At 36.2% G+C, this 15,086-nt stretch overlaps 1 protein-coding gene across 1 annotated transcript in view; it reads right to left on the bottom strand.

The window, feature by feature from the left end:
• Window positions 1–1,993: 1,993 nt before the first annotated feature.
• Window positions 1,994–15,086, bottom strand: part of LOC145680736 (small ribosomal subunit protein eS10-like) — a 30,849-nt gene continuing 17,756 nt past the window's right edge. The window contains exon 5 of the mRNA XM_081751694.1: window positions 1,994–2,117. Within this exon, the coding sequence (XP_081607820.1) occupies window positions 2,079–2,117 (39 nt within the window). The 3' untranslated portion in view covers window positions 1,994–2,078. The remainder of the gene's footprint in view (window positions 2,118–15,086) is intronic.

The following is a 15,086-nucleotide window of genomic DNA, read 5'->3' as shown; positions in this document are numbered from 1 at the left end:
CAACAATTTTATTTTCTATCTCTTTTTTCTTGGTAAAACTTGTTACTGAATGCGAGCTTCTAATTTTTTCATAGTCTCTGTTCTGTAGTTTCTTACAAGACCGCGCCCTGTCGCTTTTGTTTCCCCAAACACCCGAAAGGTTAGCCTTCGTCACCATTCGTCCACTTTCGTTGCATCGTGTTGATTTGTGTATATCTTAAATAGTTTTCGTCTGCTGAGGGTGGCGGGAAAGTGATTGTCACCACCCCATTCTTCTAATTCCATGAGAAAAGCGGAATGCATCCTTGCAGAAGCTTCGCTTCAACTCGCTTGATGTTGAAGCAGCGTATTATAAAATAAATTATTTGAATAAAATTAATTGGATCAATGTCCAAAAGCAACATTTCAGGCTGATGTATAAATAAATGGATAGGCTAAGCCTTCTAGCCTTAATGGACAGTACGTCCTGCATGTAAAAAGTTGATTGTGTTAGAGGAATGCTAAAACACCATGTGTGGCAAATTGTAAAGACAAGATACACCCATATACATTACTATCTTTTCTTGAATGTGCTCAATCTATAGCCGAAAAAGTGATTTTCATACATGTGCGTTCGAACAATGTTACACAATATGCTAATTTCTTGGCAAAACGCTGGGATGGAATCCGAGGTATTCCTAACATACATCAGATACACTATGTACGTTCTATCGACAAATTTGGTGAAAGTTGGATTGTCCTCTGAGGAGGATGGCACATTGTTTCCTTTCAAAGAATGTGGACTAGGTAGTGAAGAAAAAACATTCAACTAATGAAGTCATCCAAATGAACGTCACATCAATTTCCTTTGGTCAGTGGGTTTATAACAGCATAACTTGTTATATACAGGTCCTCCGTCATACTTTTAGCTATATCACTAAATTCACTCAAAAATAATTTATATTGTATTTGTGTTTCCGTGCTTTATGATGACACACAATTATTGAAATAAAATACACTTTTATGATTGCGCATACATACTTTCTAAAATGGTTCGTGAACTATTATATCGTTTATTTATAAAACGTTGTTATGACATCAAATTAACATTAAAATAAATTTTGATTCTATTTCTTTTTTCGTATCATCATCATCTAACTAGTTAGTGCATAATTTAAAATCACACATTGCCCAGAAGTATAATAAAAGATATTTAGAATTACACTGAAAATACAAAGATATTGTTACAGGTTATTGTCAACATTAAATCAGAAGGGAGTATCTGTACAAATTTGCAAGACAAGTAGTTGGTGAAACTGATAAAGGTGTTCTCATAAAGTGTGGGGCCAGAATATAATAATATCAGTGAAATAGATGTCTCACAAGTAGTATGTATTTTACAGGAGTCTGATATGGATAACAGAGACTAACTTTCAAATATAAAAAAATAAAGTTTTCAAAATTAACATGATTTCTGTATGAATATTTCTTACTTTTCTTGGCAACATCTATACTGAACAGTGATATTTTGTAACAGATTTCAGAACGGTTACACCTGTAACACTAAAATGTTACGTCCGAAACATTTTCTTTATCTTGTATTTTCAAATGTTGTACAACTAAATTTTGCTGATGTGTAGCTCCATACAGCTTCAGGTTTCCACATATTATGTGTACTTAAACGCTTTTGGTTTAGTTCAATAATTCAGAGAAAAAGTGGATTTGCCATCTGTACCTGTAAGTTGTCACATTTTCTGACATACGTCCGTAACACATCTTTTGTAATTGTCCACTCAATACAGAATAAAAATATGGTTTTGAAAACTTGGCTGTAAACTGTTCACGGTAGCAGGTATTTTATGTAGAAAAAATTGCTAGCTTATTTTACTTGTGTCCTAAATACTTTGTCTTGAAATTTCAAAATGTTACGTCCGTAACTATGGAATTGCCCCTATGGATTTTTGAATATTTAGCTACAAATAGCTATCATTCAAGGAAGATTTAAGGTGTTACACTTGGGTAAAGGAAACTAGTATTCTGCAAAAAGCATGTTTTCACATGCCTGCTTTATTTACTTTTTTTATTTATAATAAGCAATATACATAAAATTTCATCCACTGTTATTGGGGAGCGGCTCGTCCTCTGCCAAATCCACCTCTCTGAAAGCAGAAAATAATAATTATTATAATAAATGAAACCTTGGTTGTGGTTGAACATATCTATGATGCAACTAAAACACAGTATCACCAACATTATATTAGATGGTTCAAATAATTCTCGCTGTTGAATTTTAGAGGTTGGTTAGTAGCTGTGCTGTTTCAATAGCGAAAAGTGACACTAGATACATATAAAAGTATAATCAATAGGATTTAACATCAGTGTGTGATCTTGGTTCAGAGTGAAACTAAATTACTTATTGTCTTTGAGTTTTGTATATGTATCTATCTGTTTATATAGTTCTGCATTCATAAAGAAATTTGCTACTGAAAGAGGTTTTTTTTTTTTTATTTTATTTTATTTTTACGTGAGTGACAAATCGTCCTGGATCGCCGAAAATGTTTGAAGATAGGAAATTAGAGGCATTACTGGAAGAAGATTCATCTCAGAGTTATCTGAAGCACGTAATGTCGATGCGTCAACTGGGTATCACATGAATTGACAAAGACGTTGCGAAATGTTTAACCATTTGTGAATTGTTGTTTCAAAGACAAGAACGGACGCCATTTCTGCATCGAATTGTGACCAGCGATGAAAAGTGGATTTATTACGACAATCCTACGCGCAAAAGAATTATGGGTGCGTCTCGACGAACCATCAATATCAACGCCACAACAGGATATTCATGGAAAGAAGGTCATGCTGTGCATTTGCAGAAATAAAGACGGTGTAGTCTATTATAAGTTGATGCAACCGGTCAATGATGAACGCTATCGAACACAATTACTCGATTTTAATAGTATTCAAAAAATTTGCCCGCAATATGCCAAAAGACAAGATAAATTTATTGTTTCCTATGACATTGCCATACCACATACTGCAAACTTATTGGAGAAAAGCTTGCAGAAACTTCGATGCAATGTTTTACTTCACTCATCTATTTATCATACGTCGCTCCTTGATCACGTTTCGATCGATGCAGCATGACCTTTCTGAGCAACACTTCAGATCTTTTGAAGATAAAAAATGTCTCGATGGGTGGATCACAATTTTATTTTATTGCGGAATCCATGTGTTCCTTAAGAAGTATGAAAAGATTGTAGCTTCGAAGGACAATACTTTCAATAAAATGTACCGTTCTTTTGAAATAAACATGGAATTTTGTTAAAAAAAAAAAAAATCAAGCACTTTTACAATGAGTAGCATCTTATTGGATGATTAATGCAGATACATCTACTGAAAGAAAACTACTTCAGTTCAAAATGACTACATGCTCTCCACATAGTCAAATTACGTAGACCAACTCATTTTCCTCTAACAGTTCATACGATATGTACAGCAACCTAGCAAATTTGAGAAAAGTGCTACTTAATGACAGATTATGCACAAATGTGCTATTGTTTTACATATAAAGTATTACTTATGCTCTATTTAGTTAAAAGGAATATACTTACAAAGTACATTCTCCCTTTGTTTTTTCTTCATTTTTGAGTGCAGTATTCTTTTAAGTTAAGCAGAGTCGCAGAATTTCATCAAGAGTGGAAGGGAAGGGCGGGAGGTGTTCAAGCTCCCAAGTTCATGTAAGTTCATATATACACCTTAATATATACGGTTTATTTCTTCATATCTTGTTCACGGAGAAATTAAAACCCAGATACCTACCCTCTGCATATATTATTGAACCGAGTACTTAATGGGCAAGGATTAATATTAGAATACCTGGATTTCATTAGTTTTATTACTTTTATTATAAAATTTGAGCATAATTCTCGTGCTTCGAAGTGGTATTTCTAAAATCTATCCGATCAAAAAAGCAATTTTGTTGAAGAAAGTTAGGAAAGCTTCTGCCATTCGACTCGATTGGCATGTGTGTGCCCATCTGTCACACGGTAACTTGTAAAACCAGATTTTAACGAAAGTTGGTATGTGCCTACCTTCGACATACAGAAACAACCCTATTGCTTGGGACTGCAATTTATAAAGAATCAGGGAGACAAAGTGGGGTAAAATCATCTCCACGTTGCGAATTTGAACATTTATATACAAAACAATTTCGACACAGCGTATTAAAAAACACGCGTACCCTGTAAATGATATTCTATCAAAAATACCTCGTTTTTCTTTACATATTCAAAGATTTCATAGGAGGAAATAGTGTTGATAAATTTATTTTCAACATGTTTGTTAAATAACAGTGTAAAATAATTAAATCAGAAGCATAAGAGTTTGCTAAATTTCTTCCACTGTCAACACTGTTAATTTCACAAATGGTACTATTTATATTCAGCACTGAATCTTGGAACTTCGTTCCGAAGATCAAGGGTATCGTCGATTCAGACCTACATAAAAACATATCAAATCTTATCTGATCTTTTTCTGTCAATACTATAAATATTAGCTGAAGTATTACAGTATTTGTATAACATTGTTTAACTGATTTATGAAGCAATGAAGTATGCAATTATAAAAATGGTCGATAGAAAAACATCGGACAGGTCTGAAAAGAACAATGGAACAGTATCATCACACACATGCCAAGGAACAACTTGTTTCATGCGGAAAGTATGATCTGGACGAAGCAATAGTTGCTAGTCTTTGTCAGAAGTTGAAACAAATAAGAAGGTGCAAAATCGTCCTGACCCTTCAATGCACTTTTCATTCTCTGAAGAATTCAGTTTGTTCCTTGATGTGCAATTGCAGTAATTGTAAAAAAAAATCTTCGTTTGGAAGTGTACCGTATTTCTGCACAAGCCATAAGTTTTATATTAGTAAATAATGGTCTTTGCGTGTCAATAAAAGTAAACAAAAAATATACTATAATATTTTGAAATAATCACGATTATTATTATTTTTTTTTGGTCTTTTTCAATTGCCCAACTTTACGGTCACTGCTTTTTCATGTCTTGTGAACTTACGTTTGGGTGCTTGTAAGTCGCACCCCACTTTTTTTGAATTTTTCAAAATATTGCAGAAGTAAAAATTAACTACTTAATTTATCTACGTATTACTTGTATTCAGTACTTTACAAGGGATGTGTATAATCTCGAACGCTCAGAACCACACGAAAATGTGCTTAGATTATCCCAATCCCAAAAACCGGTACGAGTCATTCCCATGCAAAACGCAGCTATTGTCTGCTCGTGCCATTCTAGCTGAGTTGAGCTGATTTTAATTTCTTTCAGCAGCGAGGCTATATGAGACAGGACCTACTGATTACGTGGAATCCGAACCACGACCTCCCGCCGGTAATCGAAACCGAGTCTCTACGCCAAAGGCATGTACGCTAACCGCTTAGCCACGAAAGAACTCGAGAGTGGCATATTGTACTTCCACGAACAAGTACTTACTCTAGTTGTATGAATAATATAGCAGCAGTAGGAGGCCTTTCGGAGTATTCGGGTTGTGGGTTAGAGTGTAAAGAGTGTACATCGGTATCATGAGGCGAATTAATCCCATGAATACTGTCGAACTGTTAAAGAGTCAAAGCTGACGTGAGACGTCCTGAATATCGGAACGTAATCGAAAACGAGGATATGGACCTCGCGAGTATGCTATATAGCATATTAATTCGCAAATACAATGGGAATGACGCAGAAATGCATGAAGATACACTGGATAGAACAGGAAGGACGTGATCTTGAAGGACAGGCAGAGCCCGTACCTGAAGGTAGCCCGTCCAGCAGTACAAGACATTTACAGAGCAAGAGGAACCTTCAACTGAAAGTGAGTATGAACTATGCCCACCCAAAATGTCGAGGTCCAGTATATTACAAGATATTGAGACAACATACTGGAGAATATTTATGAAGACTATTACAATTGTGGCTTCAACTCGAACAGCAAACTTATAAGGCGCTGTAAGTGCAGTCGAAGTAAATGAAATTGCAAGGTAATATTAGATTATATGACTGGCAAAATGCGAGATCGAGCGCACTTGAAGGGAAACAAACTGTCACAATTAAAAACGATAAAAGAGTATGTAATGCAACAATTTCATAGGGCAAGAACAGATGGATCTTTTACAATTTGCTTGACACTCAGCCAAAAGCTAATGTGCATGGAGAATAGGAGACACACACCGCAGAACCATATATTCCAGAACCCAACCGAATAGAAGTAGAAACCGCTGTAAAGAAATTAAAGAAACACAAATCTCCGGGTGTAGACGAAATTCCAGCTGAGTTATTTTAGCTGGAGGCGAAAAATTGTGGAACAAGATACACAAACTCATTATCCTTATCTAGAACAAGGAAGAGTTGCCACAAGAGTGGAAAGAATCAATCATTGTTCCAATTCACAAGGCGACAAAACTGACTAATAATTATCGAGGCATATCTCTTCTGTCAACATCCTATAAAAATCCTTTCAAATATTCTACTAGGAAGATTGACCCCATACGCAGATGAAATTATTGGAGATTATCAGTGCGGATTTAGACGAAATCGATCAACTATCGACCAAATATTTACCATTCGACAAATACTCGAAAAGAAGTGAAAATACAATACCCCAGTACATCAACTATTTATTGATTTTAGGAAGGCCCACGACTCGGTTAGGAGAGAAACATCATACAACGTTCGTACAGAACTAGGAATACCAAGAAAACTAATTAATTACATTAATAATTAAGATGTGTTTAAATGATTCCCAAAGTAAAGTCCGGGTAGGAAAATTTTTGTCCACGAGCATTCACGTCGAAAATGGCCTGAAACAAGGTGATGCGTTGTCGCCATTGTTATTCAACTTTGTTCTGGAATGCGCGATAAGGAAAATCAAAGATAGCAAGGAGGGCCTAGAGTTGAACGGTATTCACCAGGTTATGGCATATGCTGATGATGTAAATTTAATAGGGGATGATAGGAGAACAATAGAAAGAAATCAGAGATCTTATTAAACGCTTGTAGGAACATGGGTTTAGAAGTAAATGCAGAGAAAAAATGCATGGAAGTGCGTCGGGACCGTAATACAGCAAATTATGGATACGTTAAAATATTAAGTAATACTTTTGATAAAGTGGATACTTTTAAATATCTAGGATCAGTATTAACAGACGAAAATCATATTCACGAAGAAATTAAATGTCGACTAAAAGCAGGGAATTCGTGTTACTATTCGGTTCAAAATCTCTTGTTGTCGCGAACTCTGTCGAGGAATTTGAAGCTTAAAATATATAAAACTATAATCATGCCTGTTCTATATGGTTGCGAAACATGGTCGCTTACTCTGAGGGAAGAACATATACTGAAAGGATTTGAGAACAAGATCCTGAGACGAATATTCGGACCCACGAGGAATAGGAATGGACCCAAGCCATTCCATTTGTTCAAATGTTCGGACCCAAGAGTAATGGAATGGCGGAACTTCATAATTTATACGGTTTACCAAACACTGTTTAGGGTCAGAGTCTTGGAGAGAGACGTGGGCACGTCGTGTAGCTAGAATGGAAGAAAGTAGAAACGGTTTCAAAGTCTTGACTGGAAGACCAATCGTAAAACGACCATTAGGAAGACCTAGGCGCAGATGGGAGGACAATATTAAGATGGATTTCGCAGAGATAGGAATACAAAGTAGAAACTGGATCCAATTGGTAAGGACAGAAGTCAGTGGAGAGCTTTTGTGAACGCGACATTGAACCTTAGGGTTCCATAGGACAGAGTGAGTGAGTGAGTGAGTTAGTTAAGAACAAATGGATCTGGTGTTCACTATTGGCATCTCCAAATGTGGGCACTAGAAGCATCTAAAGAGGCTGGTCTAGACAATTTCACAGCTTCGATTACTTTTATCAACATACTTAAGGCTGAACATGGCATTTCTTCCACGCATATTACTACATTCGTCACATGATGGGACATACAAGATGATCATAGTATTAGTCAGAAGGTACAAGAATTTGTGGAGGAAGTAAACATGTAACAGATCTGAGTGTGGACAAACAAAATTATTAGAACAGTGACTAAAGTCAACTTATGAAATGTCTTCATTGTCAACATTTTCACAGAGGCGAGAAAACTACAGCTAGTGTTGTAGTCTACACACAGCTGTACAACTGATCTGGCTTTATCAGTGAGTGGCAAATTAGCTAATATGCTCTCTCTCTCTCTCTCTCATTATATATATATATATATATATATACCGGGTGCACCATTTATAATGTCCCACCTTTATAACAGAAACCAAGAGAGAGAGAGAGGTACGAAACTTTGCACAAAGTAACTACAGGAGGGGGGACATCTATCCATATATTGGGTAACATCACCAGATGAACAGTGTTGCCAACCCAGTATAAAGTTATGTTTTTTTTTTTAAATGGAATGACCTAAATTTAATTTCATAATTCGAATCAGCAATGAAAACAAAGACGAAAGAGATGACACTCGCAGATCAGTGTTGCATACTTTTTGAGAAATAACGTTAAACATGTGTCAAATTTAAATGCCTTTAACAACACACGAGAATTGAAGTAGAGACTATTTGTGCACATTAAATGAAATACTGGGAAGAACTCTTTAAAATGACCAAGTTTAGAAGCATCAGTTAAACAGTGTTGCCACAACAGAATAGAGAAAAGTTGAATTTGGAAATAGTGCAATAACTTGGAAAAGGCCCGTAGCACAGTATGGTTTGAAATTCATAGAGCAAATCAGTATGTCATAAGGAGCATTTTCACGTTTATTTGAGATCGATAAGTCAAGTACTAACCGAGATATACGGTACTTTGTAAAAGCTGAGAATTTTGTGCTGTACAAGATGGTAACGCTGTTCTAAAATTCCCTTTTTTCCCCCTCAGCGTTGGAGAAATCGTGAAGAAATGATTAAAACGAGATAAAACATTAATGAATGGACATACAATAAAATGAAACCCATTTGAGTTTTTAAAGGGACTAATTAAACGTAATTTGGATATAAATTGTTCTTGAGTTAGTAATACGAATTCACGTTTGAACAAGATGGTAGAAATACGTTTACGAGAGTCACCTAATAGCAATTTCGTGCAACTTTAGGGGAGTAATATCGAAACAATTCAATATTACCTGCAAATATTACCGACTTGTTACCATTTCTTTTTAAAACACGAATGAATGAAATAAGTAATAGTTTGTTGCAATTGAAGCGATACAAAGGATGTTTTGCCAGCACATGCACATTCAAATAATTTAGATGGTGCTGACACTCTGCGTCTAGGAGACCCTCTCCAAGTGAGCTTGTTTTTAAATTCAGTCCGGTGTCTGTGTTGTAGCTGGTGGATGTAACCAAGATAATTACTCACTTCCTTCGTTTGCACGTCTAAGGGGATCATTCGGAAGCAGTATTCAAGAAATTGTACATACAAGAAATGCAAGAAGTCATTATAACTGCTATGCCGATGATCACTAACAAAATGTTAAATATTGCTTTGCGTTGACGCAATCCATATCGGAATTATTCCCCAAAGTTTCTCACATTATCCATTAGGTCACGAAACAAATTTCTTTGTGTGGTATACATTGTACATATGAACTCTGACTTAGGAACTTAAAATTTTAGTCATTGGCCCTAACTGAAATTTTTTATTTATTATTTTGCTACCATATTATAAATCTCTGCAAAGGTTAGCTGTATGAATTGTAGCCTATATGCCCAAATGAAATAGGCATTTTTCTGGAAATACATAATTATATGTACCATAAAATTCGTGTATTTTTTAAATTTCTACTTGTCAAATGCCGCCAACTTGTCAAACTGCACGTTATCTTCCGTATTTGTCAGTTCATTTATTGAATGTGTAGTTACAATTTAACGAATAATTTTGAAACGAGCTACTGCCTTTCATGTGAAGCTCGATATGTTTTAAGCACATATTTAGGAATATTTCTCGTGCACCTTTACTTTTGACGCAGCACTCGAAATAATTTCAAAAATTTACAATTCTTCTACAAATTCCTTCTTATTGTTTACTAAATTATTTCCGCTGGCCGGCATGGAAACATGTCAATTGGCATAGTTAAATTTCAAGTGGACCATCATAATCATTTGATGAAAAATTAAAATTCTTTTAGGATTTGAGTGTAAATATGTCGTCCAAATGTATGCATAAAAACTGCAATGCAAAAAACAACAAATAACCTGTGCTAGTAGGCCACTAAAAAGCACGAATCCTATCTAACAGTCACGACAGAGCGATGCTGGAGGGCGTCAGCGAAGGTTGGTATATGCAAAAATGAGGATAGTGAAAACGAGTGGATTTTGGCATTGATATGAGTTTCAATAATACTTGTCACGGTTTCATACATATAGCGTTCCACTTGTAAACATAAAATACAACTTTTGTACACTGTGCACAAATAGAGTATCGGTGGAAAATAGTTTCTAATAAAACCATCATTTACGAGGATCATTCAATAAGAGACAAAGTCTATTTTTAACACTATTTTTTTTTTTTTTTTGTTTGTTTGTTTGTTTCAGGGGTGTTAGCAACCTTGGGATATGCTCTGATCTGCCGTTTCGTAATTTTATGTCAACATAACTTCAAAAATATCAATTCATCATGGCAAGTCCTCTAGAAGATTGCACCTTAGAAGAACAGCGCTCAGTCATTAGGTTTTTAGTCGCAGAAGGTGTAAAACCAAGTGAAATTTTTTCTCGAATGTTGAGACAGTACGGTAACAGTTGTATGAACCGTGCGAATGTGTACAAGTGGGTTGATCGGTTTAAAAGTGGCCGAACAAGTGTAGATGATGAACCCCGATGTGGACGTCCAGTGGAAGTTTCTGGTTCTTCGTTGGAATCGAGGATTGGTGGACTTATTCGTGATAACAGAAGAATTACTGTTGAAATGATAGCTGAGGAAGTTCAAGTAAGTGTTGGAACTGTTCACAATGTCATTAGGAACATTTTAAAGTACAGAAAAACGTGTGCTAGATGGGTTCCCAGACAATGAGGAAGTTAAGGCAGCGGTGCAAAGGTGGCTTCGGGGTAAATCGAAAGATTTCTTCGCCAAGGGAATTAGGAAGCTGCAAGAAAGATGGGACAAATGCATAACTGTAAAGGGTGATTATATTGAAAAATAGCCTTAGTTTTGAAAGATTCAAATAAATCTTTATTGAGCTATAGCAATTTGTCTCTTTACTTATTGAATGCCCCTCGTATATGCACTCACTTATTTTATCCGTAGTAAAGTACTCGTAAGGATTTTACACTATACTCGGCGTCACCCGAATTAACGTGTGACATTAACCAATAAACTCACAGTGCGCAGTTACTAAACCTTCAGGGAATGCAATCATTCATGATTAATTTTGTTCGTATTTGTAGACAATTATGAATGATTAGGTTCCTCCCTGAAGGTATAGTAACAGCGCACTGCGAGCTTGTTGGCTGATGCCACACGCCAATTCGAGGGACTCGAACTATAGTAACCTACACTTGTAAACATAAAATACAGGTGTATTACTTTGTATTTAACTCTATCGCTTGCAGAAAATTGTTCTTTATAAATATGTCTTTTCATGCGAAGTACGGAATTTTACCTGTAAATTTTTCAAAATTTCGTGCGCCAAAAGTAAACCAGCACCACATATACTATAAATTCAAAGCTAAATAAATTGATCAAAATGAAAGTAGTAAGACTGACGTAAGGTACTATACACAGGCTCACGCACAACAATAGTTGATATGTTTAACTTTTGTAATATAGTGCTGAAGGGGTTCACTAAAAACTTAGGTGTTTTTTTTTTCTTTCTTATTGTCCTTGAACATAAAATATGAGTTAAGATACGTAGGTTGGCTTTGATTAGCTTAGTTTAGTATACATTTGGTAAACTCCTATGATACTGTGGCAAACGTAAAAATTTGTGAATTGTGCATTAATATCACAAAAATCACAGCTTCAAGTTCTCTTACATACACAGCTGCTTGGTCGTAATTAATGAATGTCTTAAAATGTTTTATACGGCTTCACTCTGCAGTATATTGTGTTAACGAAATGTTAGTTTGGCCTTTTTTTTTTTTTCGTATGCAATTATAACATTTATTGTATTATTTGCCTTCGTTTGCGACCCGCAAATTTTACGAACATTATTACAAAATTAGATCATATACTGTTATTTAGCGTGGCACATAAACTTATTTGTTATGGTACCAATAGTTTCTAATGTTTGCATTTAGTGTTTAGATGTACCGTTACGTACAATATTATGTCCTAGCAGCTGTTCGGAATATTTTTTGCAATATATTGTACGACAGCCATTTCAAAAGCGCTGCAGACTGAAAGATGCTATGCAAGTAAATAATTCATTGTACAAAATACCTTTACAGGCCTTCAATACAATATCCATACTTGTTTATGACAGCTTCCCAACATTTGGCAAATTCTGTATTCTGGATACGGCACCTTCATTGTTGAGGTGTCTGATCACTCAGGTCACCTCACTGAAAATTTCGTCAATCGAATCTAAACGTTTTCCACAGAGTGGTTCTTTCAATTTGGGGGAACAACTCAAAGTCTGGCAGGTTAAAATTAGGACTATATTGGGAAGGGAAGTATTTCCCATTCATACTTGTTAAGTATCACCCTAACTTGTAGAGCAGTACGCGGCCTTGCATTATCGTTCAAAATGAGGACAACAGCTGCAAGCATGTCAGGATTTCTTTCAATAATTTTCGGGCGCAAAACATTTTGCAGAAACAGCTTGTAGTATGCGTCTGATATAGACGTCCCCTGTACCACTCTATTGTAGCCATCTCTCCATTCGTATCATACGCGAAGATCATTGTGAGTTAAACGTTTGATTGTTGCCGTCGGAATTTTTTCGGGTGTGAAGAGTCTGAACTGTTTTATTGTGACGACTGAAACTTCAGTTCTGGTTCAAATTCTTGTATCAAGGTTTCATGAATTGCAACAGTCGTTTGGAAAAACTTATCTCCTTCTGTTTGATAACGCTGAAGCAATTTTTCTGGGAATCTTTTGCAGCGGAACCCATCTCATGTTCATCTTCAGCTTCTCAGTAATGATTATGTAAAGTGAAGTGAGAAACATTTTGGCCTCATATGCAATTTTCTTACATGTTTTCGTCGACCCTCTCTCAAAATGCCATTTACAATAATCTCATGGGTGTAGTCTGTTGCAGTCAAGGATGTTATAAAATAGAGGATCTGCCCATATTTATCTTCAACATATGAACTGAATGAAGAAAAGAAAAAAAAAAAGAAAAAAAAGAAAGCATCATCTCAACCGGCACGTCTGATTGGCTACTCTCGTTTCCGCCATGATTGTTGGCTCGAAACATTGTGATCTTAGTGTTGCGAAATGGTCAGAGTATGGGTAGCGAAGCTGTGACGTTTGGCTTCACGATTTTGTTGTATGGGCAGATCCTCTATTTTATAACATCCTTGCTTGCAGTTGATGGTCTTTCACTAGGGCTATGATCCACTACACTATTTCGACAAACTTCCCGCAAAGTATTGTAAATTTCAGCTGGATTCTTTCCACATAGAGTTTTGATTTTGTATTGGAACGCTTATCATCATGTGCAACACAACCTCAGTTAGGTTCACCACTGAATTTCTCAACACAGTTTCGCAAACTACAAAACACAGAAACAATCGTCAAGCCCAAACTCTGATCCGCAACTAACCTAAAAGTGACTCAAACAGTCGTGCATAGGCTGTGTGCAGAACTTTTAAAATGACCCTCGTACTTATACCTGGACCCTCTCACTTTGTAATAGTTTGCGTCAAGACGAAGCGGAAATAAGCATTTCGGTTTTACTTTCAAGTGGTGACGTGTTTGTTTTCTACGGACACAGTCCCACGTTTGCTTATCCTGAGCTCCAAGAATATGTTACATCATAATTACTACGTAGCACAGGATTGTGCTTGTTTCTTTCCCTTGTCTTCCTTTACACGCAAACACACTGTCGCTGACATGCCTCCTCCATACGGACAAAAGCCCGTGTGAGTTTCCTACTATGATTTGAAGTTTGTACGTATTCTTTCGAGAATAATCACTTTTCAGACATATCATTTTCCAGTGTATTATAAATCTGTATTCAATTATTGTGAAGCATTGTACAATCAGCAGCAAAAAAAACCTGCAACATGAGCATATATGTTTATTGTGAAACGACGAAGTCTTTTGCTCCAAAATAAGTGTGCAGGGAAGGACACCGAGATTTCTCCTGGCGTGATTCGTGCCACTTAGACGTTATGTTGATTCCCTGGGCTGTTAGGCGTAGTTTCATAATAAACTTACATGTTCATGTTGCAGGTTTTTTGCTGTGGACTGTACAAAAAGCAAAAGATTTTGATTGGATTATAATAGGAAAATTGTGTGGTTATGCCATCTTAAAGTTAAACTGCGAGGGCACGGTTGCTCGGTGGTAGAGCGCTTACCTCTGGTGCGTAGGGTCCCTGATACGATTCCCGATCCAGTAAGTTTGTGGTCGATAACATGGTGTTCATGGAGTTGTAAGGTACTCTCGCTTTCTCTTACATTCTCATCCCATTAATTCTTGTATCATAAGTCACTTGCCTTAATCATTGTATTATTGTCCCCCTTAACCTAAATGGCATAATCGTGGGACGTTATACCGAAAGTTACCTGCGCTAAGGAATACAATGTCGCATATAATTTGCAGAAGTTTTATGAAATACTCTTTACACAGTGTTAACGCGCCTGGTTCCTATAGACACCTTGAGTTTCCACTAGTTCCGCCCTGCCCTGACTTGGTTAAATACTTACTTGCTTTTTGTGGCCATCTAGCACAGATTTGATCATGTTCTTTCTTTATACTGTACTCGTTTACTCGTCAGCTCAATACGGATCCAAACGTTCATGGGCCCATCAGGTTCTCCCTTTCTTAACTGATCAGATACATTTCTTGTTTTTAATGTGCACCTAACACAGGTTGTTTGGTGTTTGTTCCACTATAGCTTTTATGGCATATTTCTATGTGCTGTACTTTAAAAAAAAAATATTAGTACTTGATTTC

The sequence above is a fragment of the Thermobia domestica genome, chromosome 3, assembly GCF_964235325.1.
Source record: "Thermobia domestica chromosome 3, izTheDome1.hap1.1, whole genome shotgun sequence".
Classification (NCBI taxonomy): domain Eukaryota; kingdom Metazoa; phylum Arthropoda; class Insecta; order Zygentoma; family Lepismatidae; genus Thermobia; species Thermobia domestica.
This window is presented reverse-complemented; position numbering and strand designations above follow the sequence as displayed.